Genomic DNA, 21903 nt, shown 5'->3' with positions numbered 1-21903 from the left:
CACTGCAACCTCTGCCTCCTGGTTTCAAGTGATGCTTAAGCCTCAGTCTCTCAGTTGTAGCTGAGACTACAGGTGTGCACCACTATGCCTGGCTAATTTTTGTATCTTTAGTGGAGATGGGGGGTCTTACTATGTTGTCCAGGCTGGTCTCGAACTCCTGAGCTCAAGCGATTCACCCACCTCAGCCTCCCAAAGTGCTGGGATTACAGATGTGTGCCACCAGGCCCAGTCTTTGCCAACTTTTTAATGGGATTATCTGTTTTCTTTTTCTTGCCGATTTGTTTGAGTTCCTTGTAGATTCTGGAAACTAGTTCTTTGTTGGATGCATCTTGCAAATATTTTCTCCCCTTCTGTGGGTTGTCTGTTTACTTTGCTGATTATTTCTTTTGCTGTGCAGAAACTTTTAAATTAGGTTCCATTTACTTATCTTTGTTTTTGTTGCATTTGCTTTTGGGGTCTTAGTCATGAATTATTTGCCTAGGCCAATGTCTAGAAGAGTTTTTCCAATGTCGTCTTCTAGAATTTTTAGTTTCAGGTTTTATATTTTAGTCCTCGGTCCATCTCGAGTTGATTTTTGGATAGGGTGAGAGATAGGGATCCAGTCTCATTCTTCTTCATGTGGCTTTCCAGTTTTCTCAGCATCATTTATTAAATAGGGTGTCCATTCCCCAATTTATGTTTTTGTATGCTTTGTTGTAGATCAGTTGGCTGTATGTATTTGGCTTTATATCTGAATTCTCTATTCTGTTCCATTGATCTATGAATCTACTTTTTTTTTTCCCAGTACCATGTTGTTTTGATATCTATAGCCTTGTAGCATACTTTGAAGTCCAGTAATAGCATGTCTCCTGATTTGTTCTTTTTGCTTAGGATTGCTTTGGCTGTTCAGGCTCTTTTTGGTTCCACATGAATTTTAGGATTGTTTTTTCTACTTCTGAGAAAAAATGATGCTGGTAGTTTGATGGGAATTGCATTGAATCTGTAGATTGCTTTGGGCAGTATGTTCCTTTTCACAATGTTGATTATTCCAATCCATGAACATGGAATGTGTTTCCATTTGTTTATGTTGTCTATGATGGCTTTCAGCAATGTTTTGTAGCTCTTCTTGTAGAAGCAATGGTAATTTTTGAAAATGTGTTCTCAACTTACATATGCTTCCACTTTATGATATATACTAGCTCTCCACTGCAAAAATTTACAATGATAACACAACAAATGTCTGTTTTCTCACTCAGCGAGCACATAAGATTGTTTCTGATTCCAAAGTGATTATTGTGATTATCACTTTTAATTGTACAATATGGCAGGGGAAAAATCCTGATTATATGAGCCCTTTCCCTGTTTAGGTACTTTAAAAATAACTGGAATTTCTAGGTAAACATTAAATGCATTTACACAGTCATCATTTGCCTGGTGTTTAAGAGTACAGGCCAGGAGTCACACTACCCATTTGCAATCCTAGCTCTGCTAGTATGTTGAATAAGAAATTGTTTTGACAGGGGAGTTGCTTCCAAGATGGCTGAATAGGAAGAGCTCTGGTCTACAGCTCCCAGTGAGATCAACACAGAAGGCAGGTGATTTCTGCATTTCCAAGTGAGGTACCTGGTTCATCTCATTGGGACTGGTTGGAAAGTGGGTACAGCTGAAGCAGGGCGGGGCATCAGCTCACCCTGGAAGCACAAGGGGTCGGGGGATTTCCCTTTCCTAGCCAAGGGAAGCCGTAAGTGACTGTACCTAGAGGAATGGTACACTGCTGCCCAAATATTGTGCTTTTCCCACAGTCTTCGCAACCGGCAGACCAGGAGATTCCCTCCTGTGCCTGGCTCAAAGGGTCCCATGCTCACGGAGCCTCACTCGCTACTAGCACAGCAGTCTGAGATCAACCTGGGATGCTGGAGCTTGGTGGGGGAAGGGGCATCCACCATTGCTGAGGCTTGAGTAGGCAGTTCTATGCTCACAGTGTAAACAAAGTGGCAGGGAAGCTCGAACTGGGTGGAGCCCACCGCAGCTCAGCAAGGCCTACTGCCTCCCGAGATTCCACCTGTAGGGGCAGGGCATATCTGAACAAAAGGCAGCAGATAGCTCCTGCAGACTTAAACGTGACTGCCTGACAGCTCTGAAGAGAGCAGTGGTTCTCCCAGCATGGCGTTCGAGATCCGATAATGGACAGAGTGCCTCCTAAAGTGGGTCCCTGACCCCATGTAGCCTGACTGAGAGACACCTCCCAGTAGGGGCCAACAGACACCTCATTCAGGCAAGTGCCCCTCTGGGATGAAGCTTCCAAAGGAAGGATCAGGGAGCAATATTTGCTGTTCTGCAGCCTCCGCTGGTGAAACCCAGGCAAACAGGGTCTGGAGTAGACCTCCAGCAAACTCCAATAGACCTGCAGCTGAGAGGCCTGTCTGTTAGAAGGAAAACTAACAAACAGAAAGGAATAGCATCAACATCAACAAAAAGGACATCCACACCAAAACCCCATCCATAGGTCATCAACATCGAAGACCAAAGGTAGATTAGACCACAAAGATGGGGAGAAACCAGAGCAGAAAGGCAGAAAATTCTAAAAACCAGAATGCCTCTTCTCCTCCAAAGGAACACAACTCCTCGCCAGCAAGGAAACAAAACTGGATGGAGAATGAGTTTGACGAGCTGACAGAAGTAGGATTCAGAAGATCAGTAATAACAAACTTCTCCGCGCTAAAGGAGCATGTTCTAACCCATCGCAAGGAAGCTAAAAACCTTGAAAAAAGATTAGAGGGATGGCTAACTAGAATAATCAATGCAGAGAAAAGCTTAAATGACCTGATGGAGTTGAAAACCACAGTACGAGAACTGCGTGAAGCATACACAAGCTTCAATAGTCAATTCGATCAAGCGGAAGAAAGGATGTCAGTGATTGAAGATCAAATTAATGAAATAAAGTGAGAAGACAAGATTAGAGAAAAAAGAGTGAAAAGAAACAAACAAAGCCTCCCAGAAATATGGGACTATCTGAAAAGACCAAATCTACATTTAATTGGCATACCTGAAAGTGATGGGGAAAATGGAAAGAAGTTAGAAAACATTCTTCAGGATATTATCCAAGAGAACTTCCCCAACCTAGCAAGGCAGGCCAACATTCAAATTCAGGAAATACAGAGAACACTACAAAGATACTCCTCGAGAAGAGCAACCCCAAGACACATAATTGTCAGATGCACCAAGGTTGAAATGAAGGAAAAAATGTTAAGGGCAGCCAGAGAGAAAGGTTGGGTTACCCACAAACGGAAGCCCATCAGACTAACAGTGGATCTCTTGGCAGAAAGCCTACAAGCCAGAAGAGAGTGGGGACCAATATTCAACATTCTTAAACAAAAGAATTTTCAACACAGAATTTCATATCCAGCCAAACTAAGCTTTGTAAGTGGAGGAGAAATAAAATCCTTTAGAGACAAGCAAATGCTGAGAGATTTTGTCACCACCAGGCCTGCCTTACAACAGCTCCTGAAGGAAGCACTAAATGTGGAAAGGAACAACCAGTACCAGCCACTGCAAAAACATGCCAAATTGTAAAGACCATCAATGCTATGAAGAAACTGCATCAATTAATGGGCAAAATAACCAGCTAGTGTCATAATGACAGGATCAAATTCACACATAACAATATTAACTTTAAATGTAAATGGACTAAATGCTCCAATTAAAAGACACAGACTGGCAAGTTGGCTAAAGAGTCAAGACCTATCGGGGTGTGGTATTCAGGAGACCCAACTCACGTGCAAAAACACACATAGGCTCAAAATAAAGGTATGGAGGAAGATCTAACAAGCAAATGGAAAGCAAAAAAAAGCTGAGGTTGCAATCCTGGTCTCTGATAAAACAGACTTTAAACCAACAAAGATCAAAAGAGACAAAGAACACCATTACATAATGGTCAAGGGATCAATTCAACAAGAAGAGCTAACTATCCTAAATATATATGCACCCAATACAGGAGCACCCAGATTCATAAAGCAAGTTCTTAGAGACCTACAAAGAGAGTTAGACTCCCACACAATAATAGGGGGAGACTTTAACACTCCACTGTCAATATTAGACAGATCAACGAGACGGAAAATTAACAAGGATATCCAGGACTTGAACTCAGCTCTGGACCAAGTGGACCTAATAGACATCTACAGAACTCTCCACCCCAAATCAACAGAATATACATTCGTCTCAGCAGCACGTCACACTTATTCTAAAACTGACCACATAATTGGAAGTAAAACACCCCTTAGCAATTGTAAAAAACAGAAATCACAACAAACTGTCTCTCAGACCACAGTGCAATCAAATTAGAACTCAGGATTAAGAAATTCACTCAAAACCGAACAACTACATGAAAACTGAACAACCTGCTCCTGAATGACTACTGGGTAAATAATGAAATGAAGACAGAAATAAAGATGTTCTTTGAAACCAATGAGAACAAACACACAACATACCAGAATCTCTGGGACATATTTAAAGCAGTGTGTAGAGGGAAATTTATAGCACTAAATGCCCACAAGAGAAAGCAGGAAAGATCTAAAATCGACACCCTAACATCACAATTAAAAGAACTAGAGAAGCAAGAGCAAACACATTCAAAAGCTAGCAGAAGACAAGAAATAACTAAGATCAGAGCAGAACTGAAGGAGATAGAGACACAAAAAACCCTTCAAAAAATCAATGAATTCAGGAGCTGGTTTTTTGAAAAGATCAACAAAATAGACTGCTAGCAACACTAATAAAGAAGAAAAAGAGAAGAGTCAAGTAGACACAATAAAAAATGATAAAGGGGATATCACCACTAATCCCACAGAAATACAAACTACCATCAGAGAATACTATAAACACCTCTATGCAAATAAACTAGAAAATCTAGAAGAAATGGATAAATTCCTGGACACATACACCCTCTCAAGACTGAACCAGGAGGAAGTTGAATCTCTGAATAGACCAATAACAGGTCCTGAAATTGAGGCAATAATTAATAGCCCACCAACCAAAAACTGTCCAGGATCAGATGAATTCACAGCCGAATTCTACCAGAGGTACAAAAAGGAGCTGGTACCATTCCTTCTGAAACTATTTCAATCAATAGAAAAAGAGGGAATCCTCCCTAACTCATTTTATCAGGTCAGTGTCATCCTGATACCAAAGCCTGGCAAAAACACAACAAAAAGAGAGAATTTTAGGCCAATATCCCTGATGAACATCCATGTGAAAATCCTCAATAAAATACTGGCAAACCGAGTCCAGCAGCACATCAAAAAGCTTATCCACCACGATCAAGTCGGCTTCATCCCTGGGAGGCAAGACTGGTTCAACATACGCAAATCAATAAACATATCTCATCACATAAACAGAACCAGCGACAAAAACCACAAGATTAACTCAATAGATGCAGAAAAGGCCTTCAACAAAATTCTACAGTCTTTCATTCTAAAAGCTTTCAATAAACTAGTTATTGATGGAACGCACATCAAAATAATAAGAGCTATTTACGACAAACCCACAGCCTATATCATACTGAATGGGCAAAAACTGGAAGCATTCCCTTTGAAAACTGGCACAAGAAAAGGATGCCCTCTCTCACCACTCCTGTTCAACATAGTATTGGAAGTTCTGGCTAGGGCAATCAGGCAAGAGAAAGAAATAAATGTGGGTATTCAATTAGGAAAAGAGGAAGTCAAATTGTCTCTGTTTGCAGATGGCATGATTGTATATTTAGAAAACCCCATTGTCTCAGCCCAAAATTTCCTTAAGCTGATAAGCAACTTCAGGATACAAAATCAATGTGCAAAAATCAAAAGCATTCCTATACACCAAGAACAGACAAACAGAGAGCCAAATCATGAGTGAATTCCCATTCACAATTACTACAAAGAGAATAAAATACCTAGGAATACAACTTACAAGGGATGTGAAGGACCTCTTCAAGGACAACTACAAACCACTGCTCAGCGAAATAAAAGAGGACGCAAACAAATGGAAGAACCTTCCATGCTCATGGATAGGAAGAATCAATATCGTGAAAATGGCCATATGGCCTAAGGTAATTTATAGATTCAACGCTATCCCCATCAAGCTACCACTGACTTTCCTCACAGAATTGGAAAAAACTACTTTAAAGTTCATATGGAACCAAAAAAGAGCCCGCATAGCCAAGACAATCCTAAGCAAAAAGAACAAAGCTGGAGGCATCATGCTACCTGACTTCAAACTATACTACAAGGCTACAGTAACCAAAACAGCATGGCATTGGTACCAAAACAGAGAGACCAATAGAACAGAACAGAGGCCTCAGAAACAACACCACACATCTACAACCATCTGATCTTTGACAAACCTGACAAAAACAAGCAATGGGGAAAGGATTCCCTATTTAATAAATGGTGCTGGGAAAACTGGCTAGCCATATATAGAAAACTGAAACTGGATTCCTTCCTTACACCTTACACAAAGATTAACTCAAGATGGATTAAAGACAAATGTAAGACCTAAAACCATAAAAACCCTAGAAGAATACCTAGACAATGCAATTCAGGACAAAGGCACGGGCAAAGACTTCATAACTAAAACACCAAAAGCAATGGCAACAAAGGCCAAAATAGACACATGGGATCTAATTAAACTAAAGAGCTTCCGCACAGCAAAATAAGCTATCATCAGAGTGAACAGGCAACCTACAGAATGGGTGAAAATTTTTGCAATCTATCCATCTGACAAAGGGCTAATATCAAGAATCTACAAAGAACTTAAAAGTACAAGAAAAAACCACCCCATCAAAAAGTGGGCAAAATATATGGATAGACGCTTCTCAAAAGAAGACATTTATGCAGCCAGCAGACATATGAAAAAATGCTCATCATCACTGGTCATCAGAGAAATGCAAATCAAAACCACAATGAGATACCATCTCACGCCAGTTAGAATGGCCATCATTAAAAAGTCAGGAAACAACAGATGCTGGAGAGGATGTGGAGAAATAGGAACGCTTTCACACTGTTGTTGGGAGTGTAAATGATTTCAACCATTGTGGAAGACAGTGTGGCGATTCCTCTAGGATCTAGAACTAGAAATACCATTTGACCCAGCAATCCCATTACTGGGTATATACCCAAAGGATTATAAATCATGCTACTATAAAGACACATGCACAGGCGTGTTTACTGAGGCACTATTCACAATAGCAAAGAGTTAGAACCAACCCAAATGTCCATCAATAATAGACTGGATAAAGAAAATGTGCCACATATACACCATGGAATACTATGCAGCCATAAAAAAGGATGAGTTCATGTCCTTTGCAGGGACATGGATGAAGCTGGAAACCATCATTCTCAGCAAAATATCACAAGGACAGAAGACCAAACACCACATGTTCTTACTCATAAGTAGGAGTTGAACAATGAGAACACATGGACACATGGAGGGGAACATCACACACCAGGGCCTGTTGCAGGGTTGGGGGCTGGTGGAGGGATAGCATTAGGAGAAATACCTAATGGAAATGATGAGTTGATGGGTGCAGCCAACCAACATGGCACATGTATACCTATGTAACAAACTTGCACATTGTGCACATGTACCCTAGAACTTAAAGTATAATAAAAAAAATTGTTTTGACGATAACAATACCTACTTCATGGTTGTTGTGAAGATTAGATTAGTAAAAGAAAAAAGGACCTAGAAGAATGCTGGCATATAGAAAGTACTCAAGGATTGCTGGTCACTGTTATTAGCTATTGAATATTCGAGGGAACAGAAAAAATTTCTCAAGAAAGTTTGACATGGAAGTTTAGATAATATGCTAGTCCAGCTCTCTGGCATATAACATAATTCTAAGAAGGATCTCTCTTTTTAGTAGCCACTCAATACTTCTTGGACATTACTCAGTGATAATTACTATATTCTCTCTCAGAGTATAACAGCTCCTTTCCTGTATGTGAAAACCCCACTGAAGAAAAGTCTCGCTTTAGGGTTTTCAAACTTTGAAAGCTGGTTGCAGCTTTAAACTTACAGTTCTTATACAAGTGCAGCATTAAGAGAGTTGCTGTGCACCTCTTAGTTTCTAGCCAATGAAGTTATATCATTCTCAGAAATGTTATTTCTTTTCTTCTTTTCATTTTTTTCTGAGACGGAGTTTTGCTCTTTCACCCAGGCTGGAGTGAAGTGGCGCAATCTTGGCTCATTACAACCTCCGCCCCCTGGGTTCAAACAATTCTCCTGCCTCAGCCTCCCTAGTAGCTGTGATTATAGGCACCCACCACCATGCCCGGCTAATTTTTGTGTGTTTAATAGAGACGGGGTTTCGCCATGTTGGCCAGGCTTGCCTCAAACTCCTGACCTAAGGTGATCCACCTGCCTCGGCATCCCAAAGTGCTAGGATTACAGGCATGAGCCACCATGCCTGGCCATGGGATGTCATTTTTGAGTTTGGTTAATGTACAGGCAATTCTGCAATATCTATGTTTAAGACATTAAAAGCATGGTTTCTAATACTAGACTACTTAGGATTGAATCTTGGCTTCACTACCTCCTAGCTGTATGATCAAGGGCAAATTGCTTAATCTCTCTGTGCCTCAGTGTTCTCAGTTGTAAAATGGGGATAATAAACACGGTTACTATGAGTACCAAATTAGTTAATACATAACGTAAAACACTTTAAACAGTGCCTGACATCTAATAAATGCTATCTAAATATTATAATAGAAATTTATGATTAAAATAGAAGAATTAACTAAGTTGAAGGACTGTATAATAAGCCATCAATATGTTTCTCAATCCCAGACAGACCCCAGAATGAATTTTTGCAATCTACCTGTCTGTATATATGCACATGTATCTTATCGGAAAACTCAGCAAAATCATAAGATTTAGGACCTGGCCCTCAACTATTTTCCTTAACAAAATCTACTTTTGGGAGATGCTGTGAAGGTAAAAATTAGCATGTTCCAGGGAAAGCTCATTGCACACTACAAAGGACTATGACAATAACAGGCTTTAGATTTATTTTCTACATTGCTCTAGCATTTTAGAAGGGTACTTTTACTACTCAAGCCACTTTCCTGCAACTCTCCCCCTTCACAGTGGCCAACCTCAAACCGTTTTCAATGTAAGTGCCTTTCCTGTTAGGGAGACTTCCTTATGAAAATAAATTAAGTTTAAAAGTTGTTGGAACCTAAAACTCACTAAGCCTGGAGAGAGATGTCACTGTCATCTGAGTTACACATGGTTACAACTTCTGTTTCTCAGATTATAGATTAACTTGCTTTCTTATTTTTCTTGTTCTATACAATGGCTAGAGAGAATTAAACGAAGTTAAGGACAAAAACTTCCTGCTTTCTTAATGATCCTTATCGATTAACTTCTGCTTCGTTGCCCCGGTTTGCTTAGACCAGATGACAGAAAATCCTTTATGAAAAATGTTAAATGTACTCTTCCCAAAAAGAAACACTTTCTATAAGCAAATTGTTGTAACTATTCTCTAACCTTGTATGAGAAAATGTTGTAATCCTGCTAAAAACCTCTCAGTTTCTGCCTATATAAATGAAATCTTAAATCTCTACTTCGGGAGGCTGACTCCTTCCTTGGAGTCGGTGTTTCTAGGTAGGCTATCCTCAAACTTCGCGCTTTTGATTATTTTAAATTGACACCTCCTGTCATCCGCAAGCTCAAAGGCAAGGCTAATAAAAGATGGCAGAGAGCCAGTTAGGGACAGAGCCATGGAATCCTCATACCCAGGTGGGTTTAGGGCAGTCTTGCAGAAGCAGAAGCAAATTGTACGGTCACGAAACCCTCCGGACCCGCCCGCCTCCACCATCAGGGGCCCCTATGACCTTCGACCCCTCCCTAGCCCCAGAGCACGCCGGGAGTTGTAGTTCCCAAAGGCCTGTCCAGAACAGCGCAGGCGCTTGGGGTTCCCCTCCCATCCAACCGCCGCACTTTTCCGGATAAGGAAGCGGCCCGTGCTGCCACGCAGTCGCCGGACCGCGGGCGGGGGCTTCTGGGAGTTGTAGTCTGTTGGGGCGTGCGCCGTCGGTAAGGAGACGTAGCTTTCCGTGGGGTGTACCACTGCAGTTGGTTGCTGGCGGGAGACGCAGGGTCAGTCTGTGACTCTTCCCCCACCGCGCTCCCCCAGAGGCTGAGGAGGCGGTTTCCACTTCTCCTCCGGCTTTCTGTCTTCGGCACTGTGTGCTTCTTGCTCCGCGGTTTATTTCTCTACCAAGTCCTCCCTCACCTCTTCGGTCCATCTCCAAAGCCCGGGCTTGGCGGGGACTCGCCCTCCGGTAAAGGCAGGGCCGCGACCTCCTGAAACCCGGTCCCCGCCCTGCAGGAACCTTCCTCACTCGGCCCCTCACACCGGGTTTCCGCACTGACCCTCCTTCGCCTCGGTCCTCGCCGCGCTCACCTCCTTCCACTCTTTTTTTTTTTTTCTCCTTTGCAGGGATGGAAGCTTCCTGGCGCCAGGTGGCCGGTGGCCGAGGCCGAGCCCGGGGACGGGCCACTGCCGCCCCCTCAGGAAATGGAGTCCATCTCCGCGGCGCCGGAGGAGGGCGAGAGAAGGGGTCGGTGGGCGCCGTTCCTTCTGGCGCCAGTCCCGGAGGAGTCGCGACCACGACGGCTGCAGGGAGCAGGCACAGCCCCGCGGGATCCCAAGCCCTGCAGACTACCGCAGCCAGCGGTGAGAATGGCTCCCGCCCGCGTGCTCACCTGGATGCCTTCTAAGGCAGTTACTAGTCAGGACCGCCTCCGCCCTCGGCTTCTTTCTTTCACTGCTTTTCCCCTCCTTCGGGAGTTTGTTATCGGGCCCACTTCTCCAGCCTTTCAGGTGGCTGCCCTTTTCGGCACTCTAGGTAGATTTCCATCGCACCTCTTTCATCTTAATTTTAGGTGGTACTACCTTTGTTACTTCCCTCCACTCTTGCCTACTTGAATCTCCAGACCATCAGTTGTAAATTGTGGCCCGGTGTTCTGATTTGGTCTATAATGTTGTTTGGTTAACACAGAATTTTAAATGTGGATTGATTGTCAGCGTTTGTTTGTCGTTTTTAAAAATCTGGTTAACAACCTTGTGGCTTTAGTTATCTTTGTGCATAGCAACAGTCAGCTCGGCTGAGTCACAGAAATCCCGTTTAGATTGGACTTGGGCATTCCATCACACATTGTCTCTCATTTCTGGAGCCAGATGTCATTCGTCATCTTTACCTTTGCCTTTGTTTCTTGACTTGTCTTGTTCCTTGTAAGCACTTGAGCTTTTGATAACTTCCTTGACTGTAGTTCTATTTACAAATTCCACGTCCTTCTATGGACATATCTGGTGTTGCCTCCGATATATCAATACCTTTCATCCAAGACCATGTTTTTGTGGAGCCAGGGAGCACTTACACACAATTGTGCATGGGGCCGAGGGAATAATCCCTGAAATCATTTTATTTTTGTGTTTGGAATGCATTTCAGGATACGTTTTTTTTTTGGGGGTGTGGAGCAGAATTGAGTATCTTGAATGATTTTTCTCCTAGGCTAATTTGAAAGGTAGGTGGTATTCTCTTAGCATGCAGTTAATGGCGGTGATGATAAGGTATGCAGTATGGAGACGTGTGAACAGGTTTGGTAAATTTTCTTTTTTTTTTTTCTTTTTTTGAGACGGAGTCTCGCTCGTCGCCCAGGCTGGAGTGCAGTGGTGCAATCTCGGCTCACTGCAAGCTCCGCCTCCCGGGTTCACGCCATTCTCCAGCCTCAGCCTCCCGAGTAGCAGGGACTACAGGCGTCCGCCACCACGCCCGGCTAGTTTTTTTTTTTTTTTTTTTTTTTTTTTGAGTAGAGACGGGGTTTCACCATGTTAGCCAGGATGGTCTCGATCTCGTGGGTAGAATGTAAACAAGCATTCTGGCCGGGCACGGTGGCTCAAGCCTGTAATCCCAGCACTTTGGGAGGCCGAGGCGGGCAGATCACGAGGTCAGGAGATGGAGACCATCCTGGCTAACACGGTGAAACTCCGTCTCTACTAAAAATACAAAAAATTAGCCGGACGTGGTGGCGGGTGCCTGTAGTCCCAGCTACTCGGGAGGCTGAGGAAGTTTGAAGTTTCTTTGGGAGTATGTGCAGTGAAGTAATCTAATTTTGTTTTGCATGATTAATCAAGTAACAAAATGAGAAGTAAAGGTAGTGCTAAATAGTGGAAGAACGAATCCAAAATTAACATTCTTTTTGGAATGAAGTTGGAAGAGACATGTTTTCCATGTTAATATTTTGTGTGGATTAATGTAAAATATGTTTTTTTTTTGTGACCACAAGAAGTCCATAATAAAGGCAAAAAGTTCTTGACCTAAGAAGCCAATTATAAATATAGTGGGTATTTAGTGAGTACTGTTGGTACAAACACTTTGGTAGGGCTGGACTGGACTGGGCTGGGCCGTCCTGTCCTATCCTACCTGTTGTTCAGAAGACGGTAGTTTGAAATACCTACCTTCCCTGATTCTTTATGTGCTTACTGTGGACATGTTCCCTCACTTCTTAAAAATTACTGTGCACAATGTACTTTAAAACGTCTTAATTTTTGTTAGTCCTTATTTTGAAGTTGATCACCAGTATTTTGATAGTTTTATTATATTTTCGTATTTTTTTTTCTTGATTTGTTAATCACCGTTATAAAAATTTGCTGCATTTTAGCAGGATACTTACAAAAGTGAAAGTTTTTGTTGTGGTATTCTCTTTAGTTGTGTATCATGGAATTTGAAAATAGTTTTCTCATGGATTACAGGAAGATAGAATGCTCCAAAGGTGACTTTCAAATGTATGTTGTAAAATGATGTATTAGCACATTATGCTTTTCTTTTTGAGAGATTGTTTTGCAGAAATGAAACTTTTTTCTTTTAAACAGAGCTAATGTCTCAGAAAAAATTTGAAGAAATCAAGAAAGCTAACCAAGCTGCAGCCAGAAAACTTGTTGAAGAACAGTTTAGCTGTTCATCTGAAGAAGAAGGAGATGAAGATTTTGAAGGAAAACAGGGAAAAATAGTTGCAAATACGTTTATAACATACACTACTCAGACAGGTACTGATCTTTTAAATTTTGACTTTTGACGTCAATGAAACTGTATTCCTGACATTTTTTTGGTAATGCCTTTGTTCTATATGGAATAGATTTTACATCTTAAGATGAACACTGTATGTTCTAGAGTTGAATTTTTGTACACTTTGGTATTTGAGTTATATATTGTGTAACACTAATTTTTCTATAAAGCAAATAGAATGGCAGTGGCTCTTTTATAGCCTTGGGAGGCCTTTGTGTGTATTTAATTGGCATTTCAGTAGAATGCTTGAATGGGGCTGCTAAAGCTCCTGAGCGATGGACTGGGGCAAGTTTTTTCTGGTTGTGATGATTTGATTGAACTAGAGGACTTTGTGTACCCTTTTCAATCTATTCATTTTTTTTCATCATGTTAAATGCGTCTTGAAGTCTTTTTAATTCTTTATTTCCTTATTTTATATCTTATTTACAACATCTGATTTTCATGTATTTATTTTTAGAGTTGGGGTCTTGTTCTGTTGCCCAGGCTGGAGCGCAGTGATACAATCGTAGTTCACTGCAGCCTTGAACTCCTGGGCTCAAGTGATTCTCCTGCCTCAGCTTCCCAAGTAGCTGAGACTACAGGCATGTGCACTGCACCTAGCCATACTTTTTTTAAAAAACCTAAATTTCCTCAGGTTTGACATGTACATTCATGTTATCTGTGGTTTATATCTGGTTGCTCTTAAAGCCACGTTTGTTTATGTGAAAGAGGGCCAAAGTGATGTTGCTGTGTACCACTTTAGTATTAGGTATAAAAATAGATTATTTTAAATGTAAATATTATTAAACTTTCTGCCTTTTATACTTTAAAATTATTATTGGAAATATTCTTGTATGTAGGCCAGGCACAGTGGCTCACGCCTATAACCCCAGCACTTTGGGAGGCCGAGGCCGGGGGATCACTTGAGGTCAGGAGTTTGAGACCAGCCTGGCCAACATGGTGAAACCCCATCTCTACTACAAATACAAAAAAATTAGCTGAGCATGGGGGCGCACACCTGTAATCCCAGCTACTCAGGAGGCTGAGGCATTGGTTGAACTTGGGAGGCGAAGGTTTCAGTGAGCTCAGATTGCACCACTGCACTCCAGCCCGGGAGACAGAGCAAGACTCTGTCTCAATTAAAAAAAAAAAAGAAATATTTTTGCATGTAATGTCAACGTTTATTAATATATTTGTAGATATGTCATGTTGTTTATATACCTTTTATTGGTAATATATATTTATACCCTTGCTTGGTTCTTTTTCTTACTTTAGTATACTGTTAAAACCAGGAAAAACCTTACAAATATTTTGGGAAACAGTTCTGCAGAGGAGAGGTGACTTTCCTAGAGTTACACAATTAGTAATTGGCAGAGCTGGGTTTAAACCTAGTTGACTTAGCTTTAGAGCCATTACTGGGCTGATTTCATTTTCTCTGTAAAAGCAGGAAAATTCTGAGATTAGACGGTTACTTTTGTACCCGTTTATGGGTAAAAAGCAGCATTGTACAGCAGTTAAGAACATTGACACTTGAATCAGGTTGCTACGCTTTGATTCTTGGCTTTGCTACGTGGCTGTAGGATGTTTGACATATTGCTTAACATCTTAGGGGCTCAGTTTCTTCTTTTGTAAAATGAGTGTAATGATACTAAATACTGTAGAGTTGTTAGGATGAAATGAATCAGTATGTGTAAGTACTGTAGTGCTTACAGTAGTGCCTGTTGTGTAGTCTGTGCTGTATATCTGTTTGCTGGAATGTTTAATGTATTTTGTGGCTTGATTATTAGAGATTTTCTATCATAACTGCTGCTTTCTTTTAAAAAATTTGTTTCTTTTTTTTTTTTTTTTTGAGACGGAGTCTCGCTGTGTCGCCCAGGCTGGAGTGCAGTGGCGCAATCTCGGCTCACTGCAAGCTCCACCTCCCGGGTTCACGCCAATCTCCTGCCTCAGCCTACTGAGTAGCTGGGACTACAGGCGCCTGCCACCACGCCTGGCTAATTTTTTGTATTTTTAGTAGAGACGGGGTTTTACTGTGTTAGCCAGGATGGTCTCGATCTCCTGACCTCGTGATCCGCCCGCCTCCGCCTCCCAAAGTGCTGGGATTACAGGCGTGAGCCATCGCGCCCGGCCAAAAATTTGTTTCTTTTTTCAGTCATGTCTTCCCTTGATCATAAGGCCCCACATCCTAAGCTCTCTTCATCTACCCTATGCTAATGTGTTCCTTAGTTATTATCTTGTGCTTTCATGAGAAGTATAAGGCCAGTGTTGCCAGGATTCAGGCCTGTTAGTACAACAGAATCAGAAGCATAGCAGAGTTTGAGCATGAGTTAGCATAAAGGCAAATAAAGAGCATGAGAGTTAGTCTTTTTTTTTTTTTTTAGAGACAGTCTTCTTCTATTGCCCAGGCTGGAGTGCAGTGATGTGATCATAGCTCCCTACAATCTTGAACTACTGAGCTCAAGTGACCCTCCTGCTTTAGCCTCCCAAGTAGCTGGTACTGCAAGCACACACCACCATGCCTGGTTAATTTTTTAGAATTTTTTTGGAGAGACAGTGTTTTCCTGTGTTGCCAAGGCTGGTCTTGAATTCCTGGCTACAGAGAATTCTCCCACCTCAGCTTCCCAAAGGGGCAGGCGTGAGCCACCACTGTGCCTGGCTGAGAGTTAAGTCTTCAGACAGAAGGATTGATGTATTTCACCCTTCCCTTCCCAACACATAACCTTGGTGATTAGGTAGTTGCCTGAGTATATTGATAGGATCATGAAGATAGTTGCACATCATCAAGTAGGTTTCTAAGGAATTTACCGTATCTGCTAAGGAATTAAGATTAGGAAGTTTGGCTGAGAAGTCTAGGTCGGCAAGGTAAGAATTGATAAAAAGTAACTCTAAGGTTAGAGGGTTTCTTGTTTCTGAAGGACCTTATAGAAAATAATCTTAAGAAGTTTTCTGCTTTGAGAGGAACTCACTTAAACCATTCTAGATAGAGTCATTTTATTTTAAAATAGAAAATGCAATAATGTCTTTCAGTCTAGTATGTAGAAAACATTTGTCATTTGTAAGTTTCATTAATTTTTAATCTGGTTTTAATCTTAAAAGTGTTATGGTAATTTTTTTATGCTGTGTTTTGTATAAAATCCATTAGTAGTTGATTCCCATTCGTTTGCCTCTACCAATGTAAGAAAATCTGATCACTTGATTTAAGAACATACATGCCAGAGTAATGGGATGGTTCCCACCTTACCATTAGTGAATTGAAGACCAGGACTTTACCAAAGGAGTTCATTTTTATTTGAGCACAGCCTTTGCATTTTTGTGATTCTTCTCTCATATTTCAAACTTGCATGGCCAACTTCCTGATAAGTATCTCTATCTTGCTGGCGCATGGACCCATCAAATTGCTGTTGAAAGAGAACTTATTTATTCTTTTGTTTTCTCAATCTTAGTAGCACTACAGTTTTTTCAGTCACCCTCCCAAGCCAGACATCTGGGAGCAGAGATGGCATATGCGTGTCATTTACTGCAATTCTCCCTCTGCCCATGTTAGCTCAGCAGACACAGCACTCTTTCCTTCTGAATCTTGACATGAACATCAGCTTTTAAAACTGACACAATCTCATTGTCACCAAGTCCTCCTAAGTTTTACTTCCTAAATTTCTTAAATCTACCCTTACTCTGCCTGTGTACTGTCATTGCCTAGTTCAAGCCTTTACAGCTGCTTAATACGTGGATTAAATCCATATGATAATTGTGAGGTAGATAACTGTTACTACTAATTTTACAGGTGAGAAAACTGAGACACATTAGGTAACTTGCTCAAAGTCATTTTTTGCTTTATCTGCTGTAACTGTCTCTTAACTGGTACTTCCTGCTTTCAGTCTTGGCCTCCACATACTCATTTTTCTTTAGTTGCCAGAGTCATCTTTTTAAAATGCATGACTTCAAATGCCATGCTATCCGCTGTGATGTGCTGGGCAGTACATTTTATCGATGCAGCCAAACTTTAATACATGTTTCAAAGAAATCTTACATAAATTTTTTAAATATAAGGTTTTTATTTGTAAAAGCCTATTCTATCTTCTTCTTAAATTCTGTTTTTTGAGTTAGCTGTTAAATTAGATGAAATTTAAAATGTTTTGTATCTGTTAATGTCAGCTTTGTTGAAAAGCAAAATAGGCGCCCCATACTATTATTCTGCTTTTAAGGATTTTTTAAAAAACTTCAATGTTTGTTTAAAATAAAGCAACTGTCTTTAATAATTTTATAATAATTTATAGTTTTGAGAGTATGTTTGCGTTTATTTTGCTTAATGTCCTAAATCACATTTATTTTATGGTAGGGCAAGCTTTTGTAAGTGCTGTGTTTACTCAGATGATTTTAGAAAGTAAAGAATTAGCCACATGTCCTATTTATTTAATTTTTCTTTTTGGCAACTTAAATTGGCTTGAACCACGTTATTGCCATGGTAAGTTCTGTACTTATGGTAGTTTATGTTTTAATCTACTTTTTTTGAAGACTCAGTTAACCGCTATTGAACAATCTTTATTGTTTTAAAGGCATGTAGGCTTATTTCTCTCATACTAAAGTGACTCAGATTATTGCCCTTTTGGTGTCATTTGGGCTTTAGGGGACTCATTCTGTTTTTCATTTTGCTGTTACTTGTTATTTGTTGGACCTTCCTGCAGTAACCGCTCACTGCAGTGTATAGAGGTTAAGAGGGTTCACTTTGTAGGCAAACTGAAGTTAATTCTTTTGTGCCTCAATTTTCTCATCTGTAAAATGAAGATAATAGCTCATTTAATCCTATTGAAGTACTAATAGTACGGTGTCTAGCAAATAAGCACTCAATAATTACTCAAAGAAAATAATGTCAGGTACTGTTTTTTCTGAAAAGCTTATCCTACCTTCTTAAGCAGAAATAGTGAACATAATTTCATGAGATGTGGCTATTGTACTGTAAAAACCTCAGGGTCTTTTCATTCAACAAGTTTTTATTAAGAATACACCTACTAAATTCACACATACACACACACCCACCCCCACTCACTCACATCTAAGCTTATATTTATGCTCAGTGGCTCTACTAATTAGTTTAGGCTTTTGCTTTGACACTTTACTTTTCCTTAAGACTTTACATCTTGCTGCTCTTGCTTATGGCTCTGCCTCTGCCAAATTTGTTGAGAATTCTGACAGCCAAAAAAGCAAGTATAACAGAGAGCAGGGGTACTGATTTTGAACCATGTACACAAGATTTAATACACAGACTTCGTTACCTCTTGACAGCTCATTGGTTACTTTTTTTAGAAAAACTTCTTGTTTTACAGCTATATTTTGAGCAATTGATATTGCTAGACAGTTCTTACATAATATGGTGCTATTAGTGAGTTTGTGTTATTTTCAGATGTTGTTTAGGGTGAGATTTTCAATCTTTAAATTTCCAGATGGAGATACACGTGAATTAGAGCGAACAAAACAATATGTAAATGAAGCTTTTCAAGCAGCGGCTATGACATGCTTAATTTGTATTGCTTCGGTGAAGAGAAACCAAGCAGTAAGTTTTTCTCCTTATTTATATTAATGTATCTCCCCAAAATACCTTAGTTTGCACTTACAGTACTTAACGATTTATTATTCTTTTGTTTACTTATGTTTAAAAATGCTTCATTTGAGAATTTTGTATATGAATTGATCTTCATTTTAAAATCTGCAATTTAAAAAAAAAATTACCACTAAATGAGTATCCAGTATTTTTAGCACTGTTGATATAACTTAGTTGTCTTCAGTTTTAATGCAAATGTTGATTTGATAGAACATTTTTAGCATCTGTACGTTAGAGATTCCCACAAAAGTGAAATGTTAAATGTACTATATTTTATTATTTTATTGGGTTTGGAAAAAGATACGGTCCCTATCTTCAAGAAAGTAGAACTTGACAGTAACACTTATGGCTTAATTAGTTAGCGTATCCTGTGTTAAAGGCATTTTGGGAAGTGGTGAGGGTCAGTGGGGAGAGAGATTCAGACAAAACTCATGTCCTTGGAGGAGATATGGCCTAGTGATAAAGATATATATATATGTAAATTTAAAAGGGCATTAATGAAGCAATTAAGAAATGATTACTGAATGTGAAAGACTCAACATTTAGACCTTAGATTAATTCACTGCTATTATAGCAGCATTGCCTAGAGAAAGCAAATCAAGTCAGATGAAATAGTTTGGTCATGTAGAGTGAATCAGAAATTTAACATGCTCTGGTTGGTTAGAAGAGTATAGCAGATACAGATGCCTTTTGTGCCTAGAGTCACATCTAGTTGGTTTACCCCGATTTCAGCTGCAGGGAATACATAGTCTCTGCATGCAGATAGAAACCCACTTTAAACACTTGCTGTGTGTGTGCGTTTTTTCCACCTCTAAATTTTCTTCTTGGAAATTGACTTAGCTAGTACATGGGTATAGTGCAGAAGCACTGGGGAGTTAAAGCCCCTTGCAACAACATTGCACCACAGGGCGTTGGTAGGTGAATGCCCCAACCTCCTTTCCATTAGCGAGTGTGGCTGGGCAGTCCAAGGCGTGTTTTACATGGTTCTGCAGAGGGTCCCCTGTAGGATTGAGCTTCTGTGGCCCTTAGTGGTAATCAGCTCAACCATATGCCATTCATTGGCATTTCTTTTTCCCGTCTAGTCCCTTTACCCCTGCATCCAAGTTCTCAGATACTGCTTTGGGGGTAACCCAAACTAAGAAGTCGGCTGTTTAATGCTGTTGTTAGCTCATGCAATATGCTACGTGTCTGATTTTATCAAACAGTTGTAAAATGTTATAAGGAAAGGGGAACTGATTTTTATCAGTTTTATCAAAGTGTTTGGCAGGTTTTAAAAATTAATTTAGTATTATTTCTTAAGCTTTTAAATTATGTATATTCTTGTTTTTTGATTACCTAATTTTTAGAATTTAGCATTAGTTAGGTGTTAGACTAATAGGTTTTATATAACAAAAGGGCTATGTAGAGATATATGTACATATTTATGTTTAAGGATTCTTTTGTAGTGTTATTTATACTTGGAAATAATCATCCAACAACAAGAAATTTAAGTACGTAAGTCTACATGATGTAATGTATAGCTATAAATATGCTTATAGAAAAGACTATAAAGTTACATTTCAGTTATTATAGTACGACCTCATTTTTTAAAAGTATGAAAAAAATATATATATAAATTTGGAGATTGTCCAGAATGTTAGCAGTAATTATTTCTAGCTGAATGAATCTGTGTGACTAATAATAATTTTCTTTGATGTATCCTACATTTAAATGCATTTCCCATGAAACAGTTCTTCTGTTATACTGGAAGGAAAGACCTTTTTTCTTTAATCCTTAGGTAGCTCTTGAAAATAGTTTAGTGTGATACTCATTTTAAATTATTTTACAATTAACAAAGAAAAATTAACATATATTAACTTCTGATACCTTTGTCTTAGGTTTGGAGCTGTTCGGGATGTTTCTGTATATTTCACATGCCCTGTATCCAGAAGTGGGCTAAAGACAGCCAGTTTCTTGTATCTTCTGTGACTGATGATGATTTTGGAAAGAGAGATTATCCCTGGCCTTGGTAACTTTTTCTAATTAGTTGGATTATTATTATTATTATTTTCAGATGAAGTTTCGCTCTTGTCACGCAGGTTGGAGTGCAGTGGCGATCTTGGCTCACCGCAACCTCCACCTCCTGGGTTCAAGAGATTCTCCTGTCTCAGCCTCCTGAGTAGCTGGGATTATAGGCACCTGTCACTATGCCTGGCTAATTTTTTGTATTTTTAGTAGAGACAGGGTTTCACCATGTCTGCCAGGCTGGTCTTGAACTCCTGACCTCAGGTGACCCACGCCAAAAAATCCCAAAGTGCCAACTAGGCTGGCACGCCACCGCGCCTGGCCTAATTGGATTATTAAATTGTAGAATAAATGAAAATTGTAGATTCTAAGTTGCTTTATTGGTGGTTTCAATATCCATGTTGGGCTTTTAATTAGTCATTTGGTGTGTGAAGATGTGGAATCTTGATAAAGGCTTGTTTTTTTCAATTTGAATTTGTATAACTACTAGTTCCTTTTGATAACTAATAAATCATCCAGACTTAATTTTTCGTTTGCAAAACAATTCCTTAATTATCCTTTGAAAGGACTTTCAATTTTCTGTAGGACTGAGAATCATTCATAATTGTGATCTTCTTGTCCAGAATTCTATGAGTATGCATTATTATTACATTGTACAAGACTATCGTTTAATGTATTTTGATTATAAGATTCCCAGTTTTATCCTCCCAAATCTCAAAACTGCAGGTGTATATTATACAATATCATTTTTTTACATTTATTAGTTTTGCTTATTATTGATGATTATTTGATCTGGAGAACTTTTGTTCTATTTCCAGAAAGAGTTGGAGAGTAGAATTTTATATCTCTGCTAAGTAAAGACAATAAGAAATTTATTCATATTGGCTGCCCAGAGAGGTAGATTGACTGTCAAAGTAATGAAGCATAAGCTTCATGGGCTCTGTGTGGTCACATTTTGTAACTTTAGTAACTAATTTTATGTTTAAATTTTTTTTTTTAATTTTAATTTTAATTTTTTTTGAGACAGAGTTTTGCTGTATTACCCAGGCTGGAGTGCAGTGGTGCGATCTCGGCTCACTGTAGCCACTGCTTGTTGGGTTCAAGCAATTCTCCCGTCTCAGCCTCTGGAGTAGGTGGGATTACAGGTGCCTGCCACCATGCCTGGCTAAGTTTTGTATTTTTAGTAGAGATGGGGTTTCGCCATGTTGGCCAGGCTGGTCTTGAACTTCTGGCCTAAAG

At 39.8% G+C, this 21903-nt stretch overlaps 1 protein-coding gene across 4 annotated transcripts in view; it reads left to right on the top strand.

Moving 5' to 3' along the window:
• The first annotated feature begins 7652 nt into the window (after window positions 1–7652).
• Window positions 7653–21903, top strand: part of NFXL1 (nuclear transcription factor, X-box binding like 1) — a 68692-nt gene continuing 54441 nt past the window's right edge. For 2 of the 4 annotated variants that reach the window (XR_010126038.1, XM_054486846.2), the window contains exons 1-5: window positions 10022–10113; window positions 10457–10693; window positions 12893–13066; window positions 18503–18612; window positions 20538–20668. Coding sequence is in view for 3 of the 4 variants with exons in the window: in XM_054486846.2 (XP_054342821.1) it covers window positions 10459–10693; window positions 12893–13066; window positions 18503–18612; window positions 20538–20668 (650 nt within the window). In the remaining variant the exon portion in view is untranslated. Of the gene's footprint in view, window positions 10299–10456; window positions 10694–12892; window positions 13067–18502; window positions 18613–20537; window positions 20669–21903 lie in introns of all 4 variants that reach the window. The other 2 variants (XM_054486845.2, XM_054486847.2) reach the window with 2 other exon arrangements.

Source organism: Pongo pygmaeus, chromosome 3, assembly GCF_028885625.2.
Source record: "Pongo pygmaeus isolate AG05252 chromosome 3, NHGRI_mPonPyg2-v2.0_pri, whole genome shotgun sequence".
NCBI lineage: Eukaryota > Metazoa > Chordata > Mammalia > Primates > Hominidae > Pongo > Pongo pygmaeus.
This window is presented reverse-complemented; position numbering and strand designations above follow the sequence as displayed.